We start from the raw sequence: 24,780 nt of genomic DNA, 5'->3' as shown, positions 1-24,780 counted from the left end.
AAATGTTGGAGGACTGTATTGTAAGTTTTAAAAGTTGAGGAAACTAAATGAAAGCTTTAGAAAAGTTTGATGACCATTACTATACTTTACCCTAATATTTATAAACAACAGATATATAATACTATTCAATTGACTCATTATCACCCACATAATACAAATATATAAACTTTATATATAGTTATATAGTTTCTTTTTTTACTTTTTAAAGTATATTTATAAATATAGATTTTATTACTAAGATAAAGAATACTTTGTATTACTTTTTTTTTAAATATTTCGCTAGACTTTATTATAAAATAAATTTAAATTAAATATTTTTATTTTAAAATCAATTTTGTTAAATATTTAATATTTTATTTTATAATCATTTATTTTAAAAAATTATTTAATAAGTACGTGCTATGTGAGTTCTATTGTTTTATTCTTTTGATTTATAGAGAAATAAACATAAAAAAAGAAAATAAGATTTGTGAAAATTTGTTTCCTTCTTAAAAAATTGAAAAATTACAACTCTAAAATATATTAATTTTAAAAAATATTTATTCATGGGTATCAAATTTGATTTATGACTTTTTATTCTTGTCTTTCTACGAGAAATCAAAAAATTTAGTCATACTATTTTAATTACGAAAATTTATCTATTCAAAAATAAAATAAAAATCCTAATTTTAAAAAATAAACACTTTGATTTAATTTATAACGATGAATTGCATAAGAAAATTACATAAATTTTAAAATTTATCAATAAAAAATAAATTTTAACGATTTTTTTAAATGATGACCTGATGAAATATTAATAAAAAAGATTAAATACTTAAAATAAAAATGATATATTTTGAACAACTATTTTACAATTAAACCATCGTTCTTCCTGAAATGGAAATAATAAGTCTTGGGTTCAATGCGACTTTGAAAATGACCGAACCAGTCATTTTCACATATTCCATATTAAAACCATAAATGCTTTGAGTTTCGTACCATTCTCCCCATACCCTTAAAAAGCTGGCAACTTAAAGATCCAGAGATAGCTGCATCTAAAAGCTAACTTTTGATGAGAAAAAAAGTTTAGGTGCAAGAAGATTGCTTCATTTCACGAAGAAAAAACATGGGAAGAGTTGTTAATTGTCCTTCAACCATGAAAATTCTCTTTGGGTACATAGTTCATACAGTATTGGTGCTCATTTCCATGGAACCAAACCAAGTTGAAGCTCGAGTAGAGCCAACTTATCCACCACATTATGAAGGTATGTTAGTACAGTTTATTGCTTCAGTTAGCGTTGAAGATGAGCACTATTGAACAGTACACTGCAGATTCGGTTCATTTGGGTTAATGATACTTGAGTTTTTATATGTTTTAAGAACTCACCCAAGAGATTATTCCACTGGTTTTCTTTTAATGAGTTTCAACGCCTACTCAGCTTACTCCAGTGGCTTCTCAATTTGTTGTTTCTTTTTCCTTTCTTTCTGGATTTGCAGTAAAAGCTCTTCGTGAGATAGCGGCAGAACTTGGAAAGAAGGATTGGAATTTCAGTAAGAACCCTTGTAACAATAAGTCAATCTGGTTTACTCCACCGCCGCCGCCAAATGTACCTCAGGCCATTAACAACAGTACTGTCACCTGCAATTGCTCCTTCCCCAATGGTGAATGCCATATTGATGGCATGTAAGTCCTTACTGATCATAAGAAAAATGATGCTTATTCTGATTTTTTTAACCATAGACATAATCGTCTTATCGTATTTTTCCAATTAATTTCTATACTAATGGTTTGCCTGGATTCCCCACTTTGATTCTAGCTATATGAAGGGTGCGCCTCATTCAAGATGGAAGGCTGCATGGCTATAGCTTCTTCTTCTAATACAAATTTATTCCAACTAATCATCCCACTCACTATATAATATGAATTCTGTCGTTTCTTTATCAGTGAACCGAAAGGGTTCTGTGAATACTTTTTCTGCTACTGAAATTTCCCTCCTAACTATTTTCCGAGAAAACGTATATTTGGAAATTTTGAATTGGACATGCTTCTAAAAGCTTTCTATTCATTTGAACAGCTATCTTTCAGGGCAGGATCTTGATGGTGTTTTTCCACGCTCACTTGTCAAGCTACCATTTATTAGAACTTTGTAAGGGAAAAGGTTACAATTGATGATTTTACTCTTTACCTAGAAAATAAGTTTCTATTCATTTTAAAACTCTTTTATGTTGCTTTTAGAGAACTCTATCTCAACTACCTTAAGGGTTCAATACCACATGAATGGGCTGCTCTGAAGTTGGAGACAGTGTAAGCTACAACCGCATTTCATGTTTATCCTCCTGTTTAGCAGAAATTTACTTTCATTCAACTGATAGGGATGACCACATTTCAGGTCAGTTGCTATGAATCGCTTATCGGGGTCGATTCCAGGCTCTTTGGGAAACATAACCACTCTAAAATATTTGTATGTCTCCGTTGCCTATGTTTTCTTTGGTATCATCTCTTTCTTTCTTTTTTTCCTTAAATTTAAAAGGATTATAATGTTTTTTAACGGTATTATATTTTCAGGAGCCTCGAGAACAACATGTTTTCTGGAACTATTCCTCCTGAGTTTGGGAAATTGATTAACCTGGATATCTCTTCCCTATTAGATACCCATGCATAATTTATCAGTCTACTTCTCTCATGAATATTTAGTATGGTATAATTGGCCTAACGGTGGTCGTGGGATCGAGCTCACGGTGGGCAATTCATAATTTTGACTGCCGGAAGTCTCCTACGGAAGCTGCTCTCAACCTGGCGTTGGGGGCAGCCTACTATCCTACCTCCCCTTACCCCATTACATATGGGAATAGGGTCAGCTAATTTTTTATAATTGGCCTAACTTCGCCTCTTTCTTTAATATAGTACTCTTAATGCTAACTATCTCACCGGAAAGTTTCCCTCATCCCTTGCTAATCTGTCCAATCTAAAAGAACTGTAAGTGTTTTCTGTACTATATAGAGTTAGACTGTAAATTAGGCTAGATTTAGTTAGTACCCTTGCTTATATGTGAGGTTTATGCAGTAGGATTAGCAGTAACAATTTCGTTGGAAAGATACCTAAAATTTTTCAAAGTTGGAAGCAACTTGAGAAGTTGTAAGCATCTTCCTGTCTCCACTACTTCTCTAGAGCCCCTCGTTGAAATTTCTGGTGATGATCATTATAATTTCTTTGTTGACAGAGAGATTCAAGGTAGTGGTTTAGAAGGGCCAATTCCTCCGAGCTTAACACTCTTGCATAACTTAGTGGAACTGTGAGTTTGTCTTAATTCCTTTGGATAATTACTGCACTGGATGCCTTGTCTCTTTTACCAATTCTTTATGGTGCAATATAATTCAGAAGGATCAGTGACTTACCTGGAGAGGGTTCAAAGTTTCCAAACTTAAAAAATATGAAAAACATGTACAGATTGTAAGTCATTCCCAGGCTTGCAAAATTATTCAAGCTCGTATTACTTTCCGTTTGCTATAATTGTGCTCACATGATGCTGACTCAAATTGCAGGATATTACGTAGCTGCAATATAACTGGACCAATCCCAGATTACATATGGGAATATTCACAACCGCAGATTTTGTAATTCTACTGTTGTTGTCTCACCTTAATTTTCAATTTTTATATCGGTACAGGGCATACCATTTTTCATTTTTTGCTTGTGGGTTTTGATAAATTTGTGATACTACAATCTTCAATGCTTTAAGTTAAGTACAGTTTGCATTATTTTGTTTAGAAACAATTGATAGATGCAATCTCCTTGAAAATAAGTTTTGTTAGTTATCATTTATGCATTTTAATAAGCTATCATTTGTTGAAAATTGGCACACCAAATTTGCATCAATTGTCAACATTATAGGTGGTAATTTGGTGGCATTAATGGGGTGATAAAATTGGTCAAATTTAGCCACCAAATTGTTGAAAATTTTGGATGGTAAAACTATGCAATTAGTCATTGTAATTTAGGGTATTTACAAATTAGTCCTTAAAGCTTCAACTATAAATACCCTGGCTCATTTAGCTTCAAAATCATCCCAAAACATTTTAGCTTTCTTCCAATACTAGAGAGATTTTAGAGAGTTTCTTGAGAGTTGTTTTTCTCTTTTTTATCAAGAGAGAATTATCATTGTTTTCTCCTTGGTAGATCGAGAGAGGTTGTGATTCCTATTTTCTCATAGTGAAATTCTTCTACCGTTGCCCGTGGTTTTTACACTAAATTTTTAGGGGGTTTTCACGTAAATTTTGTGTCTCTTTTATCTTCATTTTTATTTTCTCAAATTATCAGTTGCGATTTTGTTCTATCCGATAGCCGTCTTCCGCAACAATTGGTATCCGAGCTAGATTAGAGTGTGTAATATCTGCTTATTGTCTTTGTGGTTGCCACCAAAAGGTAGATCCTCCAATAAGAAAGTAAGAAGTTATTACCCATTCTTTGAAGGTTCCAGAGAATTATTCACGATAGTGAAATAGTAGGAGCTATCCGTAAATAAAGCAATGGCAACGAAATTTAATATTGAAAAGTTTAATGGGAGAAATTTCTCATTGTGAAAATTGAAGATGAAGGCCATCCTGAGGAAAGACGGTTGTCTAGCAGCTATCAGCGAAAGGCCAGTAAATTTCACATACGACAACAAATGAATCGAAATGGACGGAAATGCTATGGCAAACTTTCATCTAGCATTAGCAGATGAAGTATTGTCAAGTATCGAGGAGAATAAGACAGCTAAGGAGATATGGGATCATCTCACCAAACTGTACGAGGCCACATCGTTGCACAATAAAATTTTCCTTAAGAGAAAATTGTACACTCTCCGTATGCCAGAATCTACTTCAGTGACGGAGCACTTAATACACTGAACACTTTATTTTCTCAGCTTACATCCTTAAGCTGTAAAATAGGAGAACAAGAACGTGCTGAACTTCTACTTCAAAGTCTACCGGATTCATATGATCAACTCATCATCAACTTGACAAACAGTAATGCCACCAGTCTAGTCTTCGATGACGTTGCAGCTGCTGTTCTACAAGAAGAAAATCGGCACAAGAACAAGGAAGACAGACAAGTAAATCTACAACAAGCAGAAGCGTTGACAATGATGACAACGATGAGAGGGAGATCAACAGAACGTGGCCAAAGCAGCAGTCACAAACATGGTAGATCGAAGTCGAGAAGCAAGAAGAATTTAAAGTGTTACAACTGTGGAAAGAAGGGTCACTTGAAGAAGGATTGTTGGAGTCTAAATAAAAACTCCAATCCACAAGGCAATACCGCAAACACTTCAGATGATGGAGATGCTCTATGCTGTGAAGCGTCAACCACCGTGGAAGGAAGAAAACGATTTGCAGATATATGGCTCATTGATTTCGGGAGCAACATATCACATGACCTTAATAAGAGAATGATTTCATCATTATGAACCTGTCTCAAAGAGGATCTGTTTATAGTTGCAATGATCATGCCTTAGAGATCGTTGGCGTGGGAACCATCAAATTGAAGATGTATGACGGAACAATTAAAGTTGTTCGAGATGTGCGGCACGTGAAAGGCCTGAAGAAAAATTTATTATCCTACGGATTGTTGGATAATAATGCAAGCAAGATTGAAACACGGAAAGGAATCATGAAGGTGTTCCGTGGAGCGCTTGTGGTGCTGAAAGGCGAAAATATAGCTGCAAACTTGTACATGCTGAAGGGAGAGACTTTGGTAGAAGCAGAAGCCTCTGTTGCCTCATGTAGTTCAGATTCGGCAATGCTATGGCATCAGAAACTTGGACACATGTCAGAACAAGGAATGAAAGTCCTTGTAGAGCAAAAGCTACTTCCAGGCTTAACAAAGGTATCACTTCCTTTGTGTGAGCATTGCATAACAAGTAAGCAGCACCGGTTGAAATTTAACACAACAAATTCTAGAGGTAAAAGTGTTCTAGAATTGGTTCACTCTGACGTATGGCAAGCACCAGTAACGTCCCTAGGTGGAGCAAAATACTTTGTCTCATTTATTGATGACTACTCCAGGAGATGTTGGGTGCACCCTATTAAGAAGAAGTCAGACGTGTTTTCAACTTTCAAAAACTTCAAAGCGCGGGTGGAACTTGATTCTGGAAATAAGATCAAGTGTTTCAGAACAGATAATGGAGGAGAATACACAAGCGAAGAATTTGATGACTTTTGCAGGAAAGAATGCATCAAAAGACAGTTCACAGTGGCGAACACTCCTCGACAAAATGGAGTGGCAGAGCGGATGAACAGAACCTTGTTAGAAAGAACAAGAGCAATGTTGAGGGATGCATGCCTAGAAAAATCATTCTGGGCAGAAGCAGTCAATACCGCCTGTTATTTGGTGAATCGAGCTCCATCAACTGCAATAGAGCTGAAGACACCAATGGAGATGTAGACTGGAAAATCAGCTGATTATTCAAACCTCCATATCTTTGGAAGTATAGTGTACGTGATGTACAACTCCCAAGAAATTTCAAAGTTGAATCCAAAATCCAGGAAATGCAAATTCTTGGGGTATGCTGATGGAGTAAAGGGGTATCGCTTGTGGGATCCCACTGCCCGCAAAGTGATCATTAGTAGAGATGTTATCTTTGTAGAAGATAAACTACAAAGAAAAGAAGACGATGATAGCGCTGAAAAGTCAGAGACTACTCAGATACATGTGGAAAAAGAGTTTGAAGAAGGAGATTCTTATGAAGCAGAACCAGCACATGATGAACAAGAACCAGAGAGTTCTGAAGCTCCAAGAACTCGTCAATCAGATCGTGTGAGAAGACGTCCCAATTGACACTCAGATTATGTTATAGAAGGTAATATTGCATACTGCCTTTTAACAGAGGACGGTGAGCCATCAACATACCATGAGGCAATAAACAGCTCAGATGCTTCATTATGGATGATGGTGATGCAAGAAGAAATCGAAGCCCTTCATAAAAATAATACATTGGTCCTTGTGCCACTACCACAAGGAAGGAAGCCAATTGGTAACAAATGGGTCTTCAAAATCAAGCGAAATGGTGATGATCAAGTGGAGAGGTATCGTGCAAGACTGGTGGTCAAAGGATATGCTCAAAAAGAAGGTATTGATTTCAATGAAATATTTTCTCCTGTGGTTCGACTAACAACAGTTCGAGTAGTCTTGGCAATGTGTGCTACATTGAATTTACATCTAGAGCAGCTAGATGTTAAAACAGCTTTTCTTCATGGAAATCTTGAAGAATAAATTTATATGCTCTAGCCTGAAGGTTTTGAAGAAGAAGAAAAGAAGAACTTGGTTTGCAGGTTGAACAAATCTCTGTACGGTCTAAAGCAGGTGCCGAGGTGTTGGTATAAGAGATTTGATTCCTTCATTATGTGCCTTGGATACAACAGACTTAATGCAGACCCTTGTGCTTATTTCAAGAGGTCTGGTGATAACGATTTTGTTATATTACTGTTGTATGTGGATGACATGTTGGTTGCAGGACCCAACAAAGATCATATTGAAGAATTGAAGGCACAACTGGCTAGGGAATTTGAAATGAAGGACTTGGGATCAGTAAACAAGATTCTAGGGATGCAAATTCACCGAGACAGAAATAATAGGAAGATTTGGCTTTCACAAAAGAATTACTTGAAGAAAATCTTGTCACGATTTAGCGTGCAAGATTGTAAGCCAATTTCTACCCCTCTTCCTATTAACTTCAATTTATCCTCCAGTATGAGTCCTAGCAGTGAAGAAGAGAGGATGAAGATGTCTCGAGTACCGTATGCATCAGCAGTGGGAAGTTAATTGTTCGCTATGATATGCACAAGACCAGACATTGCACAAGCAGTGGGAGTGGTTAGTCGGTACATGGCGAATCCAGGCAAAGAGCATTGGAATATTGTAAAGAAGATCCTAAGATACATCAAAGGGACCTCAAATATTGCATTATGTTACGGAGGATCAAACTAATTAATCAATGGGTATGTAGATTCTGACTATGCAGGGGATTTGGATAAAAGCAAATCTACTACAGGATATGTGTTCAAAGTTGCTGGTGGAGCTGTAAGCTGGGTTTCAAAATTGCAGTCAGTTGTGGCTACGTCCACAACAGAGGCAGAATATGTAGCAGCTACACAAGCCAGTAAAGAAGCAATTTGGTTGAAGATGTTATTGGAGGAGCTTGGGCACAATCAAGATTATGTCTCTATGTTTTGTGACAGTCAAAGCGCCTTGCATCTAGCAAGGAATCCAGCATTTCATTCAAGGACTAAGCACATACGAGTTCAATACCATTTCATTCGTGAAAAGGTGGAAGAAAGAACGGTAGATATGCAAAAGATCCATACCAAAGACAACATAGCAGATTTCATGACGAAGGCAATCAATGCTGATAAATTTACCTGGTGTCGATCCTCCTGTGGCCTGTCAGAAACGTAGCAACATGAAAGGTACAAGGTAGAAAGAATGGTGTGAAGATATGATTGTTCCAATCAAATCTTCAAGTGGAGATTGTTGAAAATTGGCACACCAAATTTGCATCAATTGTCAACATTATGGGTGGCAATTTGGTGGCATTAATAGGGTGGCAAAATTGGTCAAATTTGACCACCAAATTGTTGAAAATTTTGGATGGTAAAACTATGCAATTAGTCATTGTAATTTAGGGTATTTACAAATTAGTCCTTAAAGCTTCAACTATAAATACCCTAGCTCATTTAGCTTCAAAACCATCCCAAAACATTTTAGCTTTCTTCCAATACTAGAGAGATTTTAAAGAGTTTCTTGAGAGTTGTTTTTCTCCTTTTTATCAAGAGAGAATTATAATTGTTTTCTCCTTGGTAGATCGAGAGAGGTTGTAATTCCTATTTTCTCATAGTGAAATTCTTCTACCGTTGCCCGTGGTTTTTACCCTAAATTTTTAGGGGTTTTCCACGTAAATTTTGTGTCTCTTTTATCTTCATTTTTATTTTCTCAAATTATCAGTTGCGATTTTGCTCTATCCGATAGCCGTATTCCGCAACACCATTGTCTCATTATTTTGAAACTTTACACAATATTTTACTAGACTTGTTTGATCTCGAAAATGATCATATAGTTCACTAAAAATACTATCATTTTGCTTGCTACACTCATTTAAGCTAACCTTGAACTTGAGATGGTCCAATAGGTTTGTTTTTATCTAATTGGACTATTAACAAGCATACGATCTAATGTGTATGTTTTTTGTACGAGCTCGGTTCTTCTATTGAGACACAAATGTCTGTTTATGTTTCCTATTTATAATTATTTTGTACAAATCAATGTAGAGACTATAGCAGCAATGTACTAAGATGTTTATGTTTCCTATTTATAAGTTTTTTTTGTACAAATGAATGTAGAGACTAGAGCAGCAATGTACTAAGAGGTGTTTCTATAGAAATAGGATTTATGAAAAATATGTTTTTTATTTCTTATCGTAAATTGAGAAGTTACAATAGGGTTGTTTTATACAAGTTTAGTTGAGTGCCCTAGATAGGATAAAATTCCTACAAAATAATTTTCTGAAGTTACTAATAAAATAAAATACTAATAATTAATCTTAATCGTAATATAACTCATAAAATAATAATTAATAATCCTAATCGTAATATAACTCATAGTCCCACTCAAGCTGGGGAGTAAATATTATAGAGACCCAGCTTGGATGTAATCTCGTCGAAGTTGATTCTTAGAAGCGCCTTAGTCAAGACATCGGCTAGTTGATCTTTTGAAGAGACATAATATAGTTTTATTGGCACACCATTCAACTTTTCGGTGATGAAGTGTCTATTGATCACCACATGTTTGGTTCTGTCATGATGAATTGGGTTCTTTACAATACTTATAGCTAACTTACTGTCACTCTGAAGCTCAAAGTAGGTTCTATTGCACACCTCTAGTTTAGTTGGGAGTCTTTGTAACCAAACACCTTCACAGATTCCGAGTGTTATTGCCGATATTCTGCTTCAGCACTACTTCTGGAAACCACAACTTGTTTCTTGCTTCTCCACGTCACCAAGTTTCCCTAAACAACGAACAATAACCCGTAGTTTATCTTCTATCTGTTAATTCTTATTCCCAACTTGAATCGGAGAAAATCTTGATTGTTCTATCTCATGTTTTCTGAAAATTAATCCATGTCCTGGTGTCATCTTTAAATACCTCAAAATTTGATATGCCATCTCCAAATGTTCTTCTCTAGGATCATTCATGAATTGACTCACAATGCTAACAGAGAAGGTTATGTCTAGCCTAATAAGTGACAAATGGATGAGTTTACCAAATAACCTTTGATATTGGTCCTTATTTACTGGATTCCCATTTTTCCTAAGCTTTAGATTTGTTTCTATGGGAGTTTCCGAAGGCTTGCAACTAGTCATTCCTATTTAAGAGAGTAAGTCTAGAATGTACTTTTGTTGGTTTATGACAATCCCTTCTCTCGATCTTGCCACTTCCATGCCCAAAAAAATATCTCAAGGTCCCTAAGTCCTTGGTTTCAAATTCTCTTGCAAGCAACGCCTTCAATTTCTCCTAAGTCATCACCTGTGATGAAGATGTCATCGATGTAGACAATTAAGATTTTTTTTTCTTGTTTGGAGCGGTTTTGACAAACAAAGTATGGTCAGATTGACATTGCTTATAGTTGTCTTGCAAAAGTACTTCCATGAATTTGTCGAACCAAATACGAGGAGACTGTTTTAGACCATTAGAGACTTCAACAATTTACTTACTTGTTGATTTCCAAATTGTATTTGTACCCCTGGTGGAATCCACATATAGACCTCTTCTTCAAGATTACCATTGAGGAATGTGTTTTTAACATCCAGTTGATGAAGTATCTAGTCCTTATTTACTGCTAAGGACAATAATACTCTTATAGTGTTGAGCTTTGCAACTGGGCAAAAGTCTCTTAATAGTCTACTCCATGAATCTAAGTAAACCCTTTTGCCACAAGTCTATCCTTATACCGCTCAACACTTCCATTTGTCTTGTATTTCACGGTAAAAACCCATTTGCAGCTAATTGGTTTCTCATCTTTAGGAAGATTAATAATTGCCCAGGTTTTGTTGCTTTTAAGAGAAGAGAGTTTTACCGCATTCTTCCATTCGAGATTTTTTAAAGCTTCTTCTATGGTCTTTGGAATACGGATGCTGTCAACCTTAGTTGTAAATGTCTTAAAAACATATGTCACATTGAAATGAGCTGGTTTTTAACGGGAAGAAGCTTGATGAGAGACAGGTGATATTTTATACTAGAGTTAGGTGGTTTGCTGGTTATAAGCGAAGTTCAAGGGGGCTCCCTTCAGGAAAGAGGCCCTTCTTGCAGATTTATCACGAGCTTCTGATGCAATTCTACGAAAGAAGATGGAACTGGTGCCCTACTCTTGGAGTCCACCCTCTGTGGTACCCTCAAATTTAATGTGGACGGGCCACGAGAGCGGATGGATATGATGGGGGAATTAAAGGTGTCCTACACAATAATTTCGATGAGTTGCTGCTCTCGTTCTCGTTATCTATTGGGAATAATTATAGAGTAGTTTACGATCGAGCATGCTTTAGAGTAGTTTATGACTTCAGAGTGGTTAAATAATTATAGGCTGGAAATTGTATCAGATTGTAAAGTGTTGGTAAATTGGTTGCTGAATGTATCCACGGTTCCGTCGGAGTGGTCTTCCTTGCTTCTCCCTATTGCCTCCCGATTGGCTCAGGCGAAGGTAGACCTCAAGTTTGTTTCTAGAAGGTATAATACAATGGTTGACTGGTTTGCAAAAAAGGCGATTGAGTGATGTGGCCTCCAGGCGATATGAAGGTGTTGGAGTGTTTGGATTGGCGGTTGCTCCCTCTAGGAAGTAAGGGAATGGAAGGTTTTAAAGGGCAGAGGGAAGTGGATGTTATGCCCAAGTGTGCTCTTGATAGTTCTATTTGATAAAGTATCTAGGTTGGGTTACTCCCGACCGTGTGTTTTTCATTTAGCTGATGGTTGTATATCTTATAGGTGTTGGTGCTCCGGTGTAAATTATGGATTTTATTAGGATGCTCCTTGTCTTTGTATACATTGGTTAGGGTGCACTTTTTTTCTCCATTTAGGCATAGAGAGGTTTTGTAATGAGGCCCCTACTAATGTTTTATCTCTATCTCGAATAAAATTCTTACTTTAAAAAAAAGTTTACCATAAGCAACAAATTTATCAATAGGATGAGTTGTGCATCTTCGTACTCCCTTTCTTTGAGCAATTGGTTACTCACTAGTATCAACCAAAACTTTTAAATTACTCTGATTGCCTTCTTCATTTTCCAAGGAATTTAAATCTGGTTCTGGCTCTTGGCACTACGCAGGTCATGTGGGAACAGGATGTATTTTGGTCATCGTTTGTAGGTAAGAAGATCGGTTTGAGAAATAAGTGGTGACACAGATGAATTTGGTGTTTTAGGAGAGTCCAATGGGCTAATGGTTTGGTGTATGTTTTCAATGTTAGGTGTGGTAGTGGTGTTAAGTGGATTTGGTGTTTTTGGTGAGTCCAATGGGTTAATGGTTTGGTGTATGTTTTCAATGTCAGGTGCTATAGTGGTGCTAGGTGGTCATGTTTCGATAGGTTCAGTGGGCGAGAGGTTGATGGGTAGTTCGGTAGTTAACTTGAAAAAACTAAAATTCACACTCACTTTCCCCTGGACTTCAGATTTAGAGAATAAAGGTTTATGTTCAAGGAATGTGACATATATAGATGTAAACAATTTCTTAGTGGAAGGAGAATAACATCGATAACCCTTTTGAAGAGAGGAGTAACCAATAAAGACATATTGGATTGTCTGGGAAATCAAGTTTAGATTTAATATGGTTATGATCATGAACAAAAACGGTACAATCAAAGAAACGAAGAGAAACACTAGTAGCGAACGGTTTAAAGTGAGAGAAAAATTGGAAAAGAACATCCTGAGAATTTTTAAAACCAAGGATTTTATTGGGCATGCGATTAATGAGATAGGTGGCAGTTAAGAGAGCCTATCCCCAAAGATATTTAAGAGCATGAGTGGAAAAAAGAAGTGCTCGGGTTACCTCAAGAAGATGATGATTTTTTCATTCAGCAACCTCATTTTGTTGAGGTATATCGACACAGAAAGTAAGATGGACAATTATATTTTTCCTGAAAGAAAAACCCCAATATGTGAGAAAAATATTCACTACCATTATCCGACTTAAATATGCCAATAGAATTCTGAAATTGGTTCTCAATCACTTGTGGAACCGTTTAAAAATATCCCCAACCTTAGATTTATCCCGCATAAGAAAAGTCCATGTCGTACGAGAAAGATAGTCAATAAAAGAAACAAACCAACGAACACCATTTAAGCTTTTTACACGAGAGGGACCCCAAATGTCACTATATATCCCGAGTATATTTGCTGCAAATGTGTTTGGCAAGATGACAAATATCACAAGAAAAAGATGTAGGATTTTTATGAATAAAGAGTTTGAGAAACAACTTAGCAAGATAAGTAAAACTGGGGTGACCTAACTTAAAATGACAAAAAACAATCTCAACATACATCATTAGGTAATGGGGATATTGAAACAAAGGAGGACACACTAGTAGAGGGTTTGTGGTTTGGAGGAGGGGCGTCAAGAATGTAAAGCCTACCACGACGCTTAGCAGTACCAATCACCATCCCGAGTTCAAATCCTGAAATTTGTAAATATCATAGTTAAATCAGGAAGTGCAACCCAAATTCGTAGACAATTTACTAACCGAAATAAGATTGCAAGTCAAATTTGGAACATAAAGAACAGGAGATAAAAAATATGCTGATTAATTCGAATAGAACCACTGCCCGCAATTGATGAAAGGGAACCATCAGTCGTTCGGACACTAGAAGAAGAAATTGCTTTTGTAAAATTCTGAAAGAGAGTGAAGTCTCCCGCCATGTGATCACTAGCTCCTGAATCAACAATCCATGAAATAAAACTCGAAGATAACGGAGCGAAGTTAGGTTACTCATTGTCTTATGCGAGTCCTTTTTTGAAATCTGATCTCTCATTATTACCTTGAGTTATAAATACAGATTCCAGATTCAAAGACACTTCCAATTAGCAGGTTTGCAGCTAATTTATTCAAATTGTAATCACGATTAACGAGAGGGAGATTCCACGAACGAGCAAAGCAGCATCGACGAACGAGGATTGTACATTGATGCGAGTTGGTGAGCGAAGGAGTGCGGGCGATGATATATGTTGAAGCAAAGCAGCGGTTTGTTGATCGGAACGGTAGCGGCATCAACAGAGAAAGACGAAGAGGAAAACGGTGACGGAAGCAATCGAACGATCAAGACCGTTGACAACTGCTACCATGTAGAAATAGGATTCATGAAAAATGTTTTTTTATTTCTTATCATAAATTGAGAAGTTACAGCAGGGTTGTTTTTATACAGGTTTAGTTGAGTGTCCTAGGTAGATAGAATTCCTACAAAATAGTTTTCTAGAGTTACTAATAAAATAAAATACTAATAATTAATCCTAATCATAATATATCTCATAAAATACTAATAATTAATCCTAATCATAATATAACTCAGTTTCATAATTTTGCACTCGGTATCAATTACCATATCACACTATGTAAAGCGTTGCCAATATTGACTGATTTTGTCATATTTGTATCAACATCTTGACCAGTTTAATGGAATATTTAGATTATTCATTTTATAAAAATGAATATTTTAAAACAATATACTATAATCAGCATCTTGTGAACGTCAACATCTGATATGCTCGCTTGCTTTTCATGAATTCATTTTTCATAAATGCACTCGTCATATTTTTGTTTTGCTATGAATTGCTGATTTGCTCTTTCTTCCAGAGATCTCAGTTTCAATAAATTGGAAGGAAATATTTCAGACTCTGAAAGCCTTACAAAAACGCAGTACATGTAAGTACTGTGAACCCTTGGGGTGTATTCATCCAAACCCAAATTAACCAATATGAAGAACACTACGCACAATATGCTCAAAGTAGTTTATCAAAAGTTTTAAGGTTATTATGGTAAGGGAACATTTTCATCTGTTTATTTTATCTGAACACTCAGCAACTTGGAAAATCAAACAAAACTAGCTTGCTGATGCTTCCGCAACTTCAGAATTAGGAATCTGCATGCATTAATATCCTTACATAAGTTCTAAATTTGGTTGAACTTATTTCACTTTAAGCTTTAGTTATAACCTTTCAATATAGTTCCACAAGAATAGCTTAACTGTGGAATGTTTTGCTTACTGATTAGGTACCTGACAGACAACTCGCTTAATGGGATCATTCCAGGTTGGATGAGTATTAGAGATAGCCGCTAGTAGGTCTACTATCCTTTTTTTTTTACCTTGACACATGATTATCTGTTTATTTTCTGTATTTTGTTAACTGACTCTTCAAAGAGTATTCATTGTATGATTTTTTTTCTGGATTTGATCCTAAGCTATTTACAGTAACTTAAGGGTTTATAATCTATTATACTTGAGGATTTTCTGGGGTTTCTCTTCAAACAGTGCAAAAATAACCCAATTTATCCATTTTGTAGTTGCTCAAGAGTGCCATTCCTAGAAACATGTCCCTCTGACTTTTACCAGCTATAAAATTGTTAATTTTAATCAAAATTAATTTGCTTTATTGTTTCAAGTCTAGTTATTTATAATCTGTTATACTTCTATGCAGCCAGATTGATCTTTCTTATAATAATTTTTCTGAAGACCCAGGGTCGCCTTCTTTTCGTGAAAATCTGTGAGAAAAATTTCCTCTTAACTTCGCTCTCTATGCTGTGTACGCATTACTTTTCTAACTTTCTGTAAGATGTTTTGAAATATTAAACTGATTCATCTGTTGTGCTTCATTAGAAATTTGTTCGAAAGCTTCTCAGGAGGCAAAAACTTGTAAGTTTGAATCTTATTGAGGAAAAAAGTTACCATATTTTTTGTTATTTCTATTCTTTCCCTATTAATAATTCTTTAGAAGGACTGATGCTTCTTTGTTGTACTATAATGTAGAGGATTAGATAACTGCCTGAAGAACTTTCCTTGTTCCAAAGGTCCTTTGCATTAAAATGCAAATCTGTAGACTCTAAAAACATGTTTTACTGTAAGGTATTAACCTAATCAACATGAAATGTTTTTTGTCATTCTTAATAGATTGGTATTCAGTAAATATAAATTGTGGTGGAGGAGCAACAACTATTAATGGCATCGACTATGAGGCAGATGAAGACTTAGGAGGTCCAGCAAAATATTTTCCACTCAAAGAGACGTGGGAAACTAGTAGCACTGGGTTTTTCTGGGATACCTCTGTTACTTCAAAGGACTTTGTAGCACAAAATGTTTCCATTCTCAGAACAAACAACTCAGATTTATACACAAGAGCGCGCCTCTCTCCTCTTTCTCTCACGAATTATTTTCGTTGCTTAGCAAATGGAAACTATACAGTTACACTTCACTTTGCAGAGATAGTTATCAGAGCCAATAGATCCTATCAAAGTCTTGGTAGGAGGATATTTGATGTTTATGTACAGGTAGTCCTTCATGTCATATATGTAGTGTGATTTAGATATTCCTGAAATTGGTTGATTGAATAAGTTCGTTGCAGGAGAAACTGGAATTGAAAGATTTCAATATTAAAGATGAGGCAAAGGATGTCAATAAAGCGGTTATAAGGAAATTTAAAACGGTTGTCAGGAACAAAACTTTGACATTACGCTTTCACTGGGCTGGGAAGGGGACAACGGCAACCCCAAGAAGAGGAACATATGGCCCTTTGACATCAGCCATTCAGTAGCCTCTGGTAAGATCTGTAATTAAAATAGCCATTCATTCTTCTTACGTGCTTACTCAATCTGCTAGTTATATTTGGGAACTAGATTCTTTTTGTCCAATTTGTTTGATTCTTGAAGTGAATTGACATGTACATTATATGATGCAATAATGAAGTTTCCCTTAAAATGTTTGCATGAGAGAGATTCTTGGCAGCTAAAACTAGTAGAACTTCACTGTAAACTGACCCAGCAACATTCGACCAGCTTTATGTGCTTAAATTTTTTGAAAAGGAAACTTTATCCAATACCATCGTAAGTACTAAAATTGTTGGATAAGTCTAACAATTTACTGGCATATTCACATGCACCGTCACTTCAGGAGATGAAGTTTGGGAATAACTGTTTTTACCTTTTTACCCCCTTTGTTGATAGATTTCAAGCCTCCAGTTCTAAGTGGCTGGAATAAGAATATGAAGTTTGTAGTGGGAGCTATCGTTTCTGTTCTGTGCCTGATTTTTGGAATCTTAGGCATTCTATGGTGGCAAGGCTATTTTCCACGTGAGCCATCAAGGGAACAAGGTACCTTAATAAACTTCAATCTACAATCTTATGCTTTCAAATGATTTCTCTAGGTGATCTATTTGAAAAAAAGTGCATGTTATTGCAAACTTATTGGTAATTCAATTGATTCCCCCTATATTTTCCAGGTCTTGAGGGGGTTAGACCTGCAGGCTGGCTTTTTTACGTTCAAACAGATGAAAGCTGCTACGAACAACTTTGATGCTGCAAATAAAATTGGAGAAGGTGGTTTTGGAGCTTTCTACAAGGTACCTTAATTACATGCTTTCTCTTTACATTGTATCATATTTCCTTCTGACTTTATGATTTTTAAGAGTATGTTTACTTTGAGGAAATATATAACAAAATTTTATGTTATGCAGGGTGTATTGCTTGATGGTACCATAATTGCAATTAAAAAACTTTCTTCAAAATCAAGACAAGGGGATCGAGAATTTCTGAATGAACTAGCCATGATTTCAGGATTACAACACCCAAATGTTGTTAGATTGTATGGATGTTGTGTTGAGGGAACTCAGCTGTTGTTGGTATATGAATACATGGAAAATAATAGCCTTGCACGTGCTTTATTCGGTAAGCTTAATGGCCTAAACCTCTTTTATTCCTCCTTTGGTGGTTCTGTTATTGGAACCATATAAATCAAGTATTCCCCTCCTCCGATTACTTCCACATCCCCACCAGAAAAGAATATGGTGATGTTTAAAATTATAGAAAGAAAACTATGTTTTGACAACTATATGATGAGTTTCATGGATTGGCCTGTATCAACAAATAGGTCCTGAAGAAAGCCAACTGAAATTGGACTGGCCTACAAGGCAGAAAATTTGTCTCGGAATAGCAAAAGGTCTGGCTTTCCTGCACGAGGAATCGAATTTAAAAATTGTACATAGAGACATCAAAACTACCAACGTGCTACTAGATAGCGATCTAAATGCTAAAATCTCCGACTTCGGTTTGGCCAAGTTTGACGTTGAGGAAAATACCCATATTACCACCAGAGTTGTTGGAACTATGTGAGCACTCTCTTTCTCCCTGTTTTTCATCTGCTGGTCATCATTGCATTTCTTTCAATTCAGCATATTCAGTTTGAATCAAGCAAAACTATACTGCTGTTTGTGCTTTCTTCACATTTCCCAACTAAGTACAAGGAGGAGTAATACATGATTTCTCAAGTTGCTACCATAATAGAAAAAAACAATACATTGATCATTTAAACTGAAGTTTCTGCAAATTGAATGCAGCATCAACGTTTAAACTATAAACAGTACAAATGAGATCAAAGTCTCCAACCTTGCTTATGTAAACATGAGCAAAGTTGATATGCATGAAAACGTTGTGCTTAAAGCTCCTTTTTTTGGCAGAGGACACATGGCCCCAGAATATGCATTATGGGGCTATCTCACCTACAAGGCAGATGTTTACAGTTTCGGGATTGTTGCATTAGAGATTGTTGCTGGGAAGAACAATACAAAATATCGATCAGAAGAGGATTATGTATTGCCTACAAGATTGGGTAAATATATAATCCATGTTTCAAGTTATGATTTGAGAATATCATATAAATATCCATAGGTGCATTAAACTTCTGCGAATTCATTAATGCTTTTCTCCTGTTAATTAATTTAATCTTTAAAGTTATTTTATCTCCTCAATCTATTCCAGGCTTTTGTTTACATCAAAGGGGAAACTTGATGGAGTTGGTGGATCCACGGTTGGGAACCGAGTTCAATGAAGAAGAGCAAATAGGACGACAAGAGTAGCTTTATTGTGCACTAATTCATCACCAGCACTTGGACCGATCATGTCTGAAGTTGTAAACATGCTTGAAGGTCGAACCCTTGTTCCTGAATTAATCATGGACCCAAGTATCTTTGCCGATGAGTCAATATTCGGAGCACTGAAAGACCAACTCAACCGGATGCCATCCTTGAAGGATAGCAAAACCACCATGGTTACTCAGTCATCAGATTCTTCAACAGCAAGGCCTGGCTATTCCTCAACGCTTGTTCAACATCAACCACCTTCAAAGCAAACTTGATTGATCGTTGTACAAATGTAAAGAATGGCCTCAAAAAGAATACCTAAAACCTGGGCTTGTTTTGTACACTTCATTTATATTTTATTGTGAGACTAGGTGATTGATTTGGAAAATGAATGAACACGATCAATTATAATTAGTCATGCATCTAAAAGTCAAAAGAACATTAGCTGAGCATACTTTATCTGAGAAAAATATCCAATGGAGACCAGTCAACTTAGAATCCTTTGTTGTTCAGACACAACTAAAAAATAACGCGTTTCTCGCGATTATTGTGGTCAACTCACAACATCCGCCTTTAGAACAAGAACAAAACAGCAACAGAATAAAAAAACTCACCAACTCTCGTAATCCACGTATCTCATTTACATTTCATTTCAATGAACAACCTGAAATAAATTAAAAAGCTTTCAATTTTTTGGATCCTCTGAATCAAAGTTCTTTTTCCTTCAATTATTTTTTGTTTATGGAAAACCCAAGAACAAGAAGCGGCAGCCGCTTGAGCTCATCTTCTAGCCCAGATGCTTTGACTACTACAATAAGCAGCTCAATTCAAGCTTTGGGTCTGGCTTTGATGTCACTTCAGATATAAGGCTGTTATATTGCAAAGGGGCATCTGGTTCAAGGTTAGTTCAGCTTGATGAAGATCATACCAACGATCTTGTTTTCTCAGGCGGGGTTATTGTACCTAACGTGTCCGTTGATCTTAAGTGGTCAATGGGAAAGAGTGAAATCGAGAGAAAATCAGTTTGTAGCTTTCATGAGGTACGCCGCTGCTACTCCTCTGTGATCTGTTTCTAATTTGTTTGTTTTTCTGATTTTGTTTGCTTTCCGAGGTATTCATATCTTTATCCTCCCTCCCCTTTTGAAAGAATTATCTGAGTGGTTTAAATTTCTCGGTTTGGCTACGCTATTGGCCTTCTGTCTTTGTTAGATGAGCGTTGGGGGGTGATTTGATTATTTGTTTCAAAGCTTTAACTTCGATATTGTGTGGACATGCTGGGATTTCCAATTGTTTACTTGCTTGCAGAAATGCAGTTGTTTGAAATATTTCTTAACTAGGGCTCTGTGCAGTCCGATTATCAAACTGAAAGAGAGAAGAATAGTTGCAGGGGAACTCTATTTGTACAAATGAACTCCATACAGTTTAATCCAATTAAGCAAGTACTTTTACATGGTATCTATGTGGATAACTTTCTTTTTCTGTTATCTGCTGCATATTTACTGTGCCTATGTTTATTGATTGCTAAAGTTTTCTTCTGCCACCTCTAATGTATTAGACTAGTAAAGAACCTATAGGCAGGATCCATTTAAATTGAATTTGACTGTGATAAATGCTGAGCCGGTATACTGCTTTGTGTATGCCATTTAATTTTTAGATTAAGGAATGCTTTCAACTTCTGGTGTGATGTATGATTTTGGTGCATTCGATGAATAAATGTTCACCAGTAGCCAATCATTGCTTCATCTCTTATTTGGACTGGAATCACATTGACATTGTTGATGATGTTGTCTGGGGTAAAGCCATTAGGCACCATCCATACTGTTCAGATAAAGCATTCACTTGATTCTGTTTGGTTATGAATGGCATCTCCAGATTGAATGTCCTATAATTTGGAATTTTGTGCCTGTGTTGATGTATTTCAAAGATCAATTCAAGGTTTGTTTGTTTGGCTGTAATTGATTTTCCGGAAAATGAATTACTGAAATTTGAATTCTAGAAAATTAATTACATTTCAGGAAAACATCTGGAAAACGTTTTATGATGTTTGGAAGATGTTATTTAAACATTTTTTTCACGAGTTTTTTAAAAATTATTTATTACAAATATTAAATATAATAAATAATATTATTTATCATAAAACTTAATATCATTATTTTAAAATATTAAAATAATTTATTTATTATTAAATATTATTTTTATAATTTTATTAATAAAAATATTAATATTGATATATTTTAGTGAAATAAAATATTATAAATTATATTAATTATTTATTAAAGTAATAGTGTTATATTATATTTTAAAAATATTAATTAGTATATTTTAAATATCTTTACTAAAATATTATTTAAATATATAAATAAAATTATTCATTATTAAATATATAAAAAAATTATTATATTATTAAAATAAAAATATAATATCTTATATTATTATAATATAATTGATTATTTTATATAATATTAAAAATATAATACTATATTATTATAAATATTAATAAATATATTTTAAATATTTTAATAATTAATATTTTGATGAAAATGATATTAAAATATTTTATTAATATTAAATTCATAAAATAAAATTATTTTGAGTATTTTTGCTTTGAAGTGAAAAGTTCGGAAAATGACTTACGGAAAATGAATCCGTAAGTCATTTTACAGAAAACACGGGAAATTTTGTTACTAGGAAAATGAATTACGTTCCGGAAAACGAATTATTGTTTCACGGGAAAACATTTTCCGGAAAACGAATTACGTGAAACAAACACGGGAAAACATTTTCCGGAAAACGAATTACATGAACCAAACACAGGATTTCGGGGAAAACCAATTCCGTAATTCCAATTACGGCAAACAAACACACCCTAGTATAGATAGAGCGACACAATAACTAATTAAAAGTAATGGTTCTACTTCCAGTGCCATTGGTTTAGCACAGGTGAGAAACCACCTTTAATGAACATCTTTATTTTTTAATTCCAGATGTCAGGATACTTTAATGAGAAATCTGGTATATCAGGGCATGTTCCTCTGGGATGCTTTAACGCAATGTTCAATTTCACTGGTTCTTGGCGAGTTGATGAAGCAGCTACAAAATCCCTTGCCATGGTCGGATATTTAATTCCCTTATATACCATCAGATTAGCAAAGCAGAATTTAGTTCTGAGTGAAGAAGTCAGATGTGCTGTTCCTTACACTTGGGATCCTGCATCTTTGGCAAGGTAAATGGGATGGACTTCATATTGAAAGAGTAAACATTTTTACTTCAGCTGTGTGTTTCTTGCTGTTATGTTTGTTTTGTATCATTGTATTTGTTGCTTTCATACTCTGAGGTAGTCAAACTATTTCAGCTCCAATCCGTTTTCTGGCAGTTACGTATCATATGTATCACTAATCTTATCTCTCTGTTCTTTATGATGAGGTATCATAGGAACTAGGAAGCATAGGTGATAAATTTGCATTGGCTGACAGCTTCCAATTGTAATTGTTGATATTGATATGTTTTCTTTTACTTATCTCAGTTTTATCGAAAATTACGGTACACACATTGTTACCTCTGCTACAATTGGTGGGAGAGATGTTGTTTATGTCAGACAGCACCATTCATCTCCTTTATCATTAACAGACATCGAGAATTATGTGAAAGACATCGGGGATCAAAGATTTCTGGACTCCAAAGACCAGTCAAATGCTGCACCCTTAAAATACAAAGAAAAGGTTAGTATTACGGTGTTGTTCACCATATATTCTGTATCTAAATATAAGTAACTACCTGTTTATTACTTGGCCTTCTCTGCAAATGCTTAATTTCGGTTGAAATGTGTTACTGTTTATTTTTTCCTTTTATTTGAATAAATCCATCGCTAAAAGAGTTCCTGCTGTAGGATGTTACAGTTATTTTTAGGAGGAGAGGAGGTGATGACCTTGAGCAGAGTCATGCCAGGTGGGCAGAGACTGTGGAATCGACACCGGATGTCATTAACATGACATTTACTCCCATTGTTTCTCTTCTTGAAGGAGTGCCTGGTATAAACATTTGGCCCGTGCAATTGAACTATACTTGGAGTGTGAGTTCTTCAACTGTTCCACAACATGCACTATGATTATCTTACATCGATGTTAAAGATGTTTTCATTCTTCCTCTCTAGGGTCTATTTAACATTCATTATTTCCTTTTACCAGACAAGCCACCGATCGAGGATTTACAATATTTCCTGGATTTTCAAATTGCTCGAGTTTGGGCTCCAGAACAGAGCAACATTCAAAGGAAGGAACCAGTGTGTTCATCCCTTCACTTTAGCTTAATGGGTCCCAAGATTTATATCAGCCCAGATCAGGTACTGTCTAAATCAAAAACCTACATTATTGGATGTATGAGGAAAAGTGTTAAAGGGGTTATATAAAATGTTGCTCTAGTGCATAATTATTATCGCATGTTTCCTTGAAGTTCATTATTTATTACCACTTTAACAAAGAAAATGAAACACTGTTAATAAATGGTACTCATTGGAGTTACTGTTTGTTGTCTCTGTCACTTTACTTATTGCAAATGTTGTGAGGCTCTAATCATGAGTATTTTCCTTAAAAGCAAACGATTAGTGTTGAGAAGGAAATTGTTGAACAGTATATATGTATGCTTGTGCATGTAATCTTCATGAGGCCTCACATAATTTTTTCCTCCTGCTAAATGAGCATGTACAATGATATTTCAGGTAACAGTTGGCCGTAAACCAGTCACTGGGCTTAGGCTTAGCTTAGAAGGCAGCAAGCAGAACAGACTAGCGATTCATTTGCAGCACCTTGTGTATCTTCCAAAAATACTTCAACCCCACTGGGATGTGCACATGGCAATAGGTGCACCAAAGTGGCAAGGTCCTGAGGAGCAAGACAGCCGTTGGTTTGAACCTATCAAGTGGAAAAACTTCTCCCATGTGAGTACTTCACCAATAGAACACACTGACACTTGCATTGGAGACCTCTCCGGTGTTCACATTGTCACAGGGGCTCAGCTTGGTGTATGGGACTTCGGTTCCAAAAACGTATTACACCTCAAGCTCCTCTTCTCCAAAGTACCAGGGTGCACGATAAGGAGATCCGTATGGGATCATAGTCCATCCAGCCTTTCTACTGGACAGAGGAATGATGAATCTTCGTCATCAGTTTCAAATGAGAGAACGTCTGACAATAAAAAGGAGGACAGTTCGAGCCATGCGGGGAAACTTGCAAAAATTGTGGACTCAACGGAAATGTTGAAAGGACCACAAGATAGTCCTGGCCATTGGTTGGTTACAGGGGCGAAGCTTGGGGTGGACAAGGGGAGGATTGTATTGCGTATTAAGTACTCATTACTGAATTACTGATCCATTATTTTTTGTTTTGGTAGGATTACCCTTTTTCCACTAGTAGGCACTCTCAAAGCATTCTTTGAAGGCACTTTTAGTTTGTTTATTTGTCCTTACAGTTGATAGTCAGATTATTAGGCCAGTGACTATTATTTTTCCTCTATTCGGTTTCAATATTTGATTTTCAGAAAACTAGGCTATATTTTCCAATAAATAAGGCTGGTGGTGGCTGTCCTGAATCATTGTTGAATGGTCTTTGTTCAGGCCCATTTAGCGATTTTTATTCCTATATTCAGATTAGTTTGGATTACGCATTC

At 35.6% G+C, this 24,780-nt stretch overlaps 1 protein-coding gene and 1 pseudogene across 1 annotated transcript; both read left to right on the top strand.

Annotated features, from left to right (window-relative positions):
* The first annotated feature begins 980 nt into the window (after nucleotides 1-980).
* LOC120134069 (probable leucine-rich repeat receptor-like serine/threonine-protein kinase At3g14840) lies at nucleotides 981-19,100 on the top strand. The gene is made up of 23 exons (XM_039150549.1): nucleotides 981-1,244; nucleotides 1,477-1,663; nucleotides 2,055-2,126; nucleotides 2,216-2,284; nucleotides 2,370-2,441; nucleotides 2,546-2,613; nucleotides 2,881-2,956; nucleotides 3,044-3,115; nucleotides 3,201-3,272; nucleotides 3,359-3,430; nucleotides 3,523-3,594; nucleotides 14,849-14,917; nucleotides 15,266-15,331; nucleotides 15,691-15,756; nucleotides 15,870-15,905; nucleotides 16,020-16,060; nucleotides 16,161-16,537; nucleotides 16,612-16,796; nucleotides 17,166-17,352; nucleotides 17,482-17,604; nucleotides 17,719-17,929; nucleotides 18,132-18,369; nucleotides 18,718-19,100. The coding sequence occupies exons 1-23, from the start codon at nucleotides 1,106-1,108 to the stop codon at nucleotides 18,926-18,928; spliced, it is 2,781 nt and encodes a 926-aa protein (XP_039006480.1). The 5' UTR covers nucleotides 981-1,105; the 3' UTR covers nucleotides 18,929-19,100.
* Nucleotides 19,101-19,838: 738 nt separating this feature from the next.
* LOC120134058 lies at nucleotides 19,839-24,557 on the top strand (annotated as a pseudogene).
* Nucleotides 24,558-24,780: the final 223 nt, after the last annotated feature.

The sequence above is a fragment of the Hibiscus syriacus genome, unplaced genomic scaffold, assembly GCF_006381635.1.
Source record: "Hibiscus syriacus cultivar Baekdansim isolate YM2019G1 unplaced genomic scaffold, ASM638163v2 tig00001799_pilon, whole genome shotgun sequence".
Taxonomy (NCBI): Eukaryota; Viridiplantae; Streptophyta; class Magnoliopsida; order Malvales; family Malvaceae; genus Hibiscus; species Hibiscus syriacus.
This window is presented reverse-complemented; position numbering and strand designations above follow the sequence as displayed.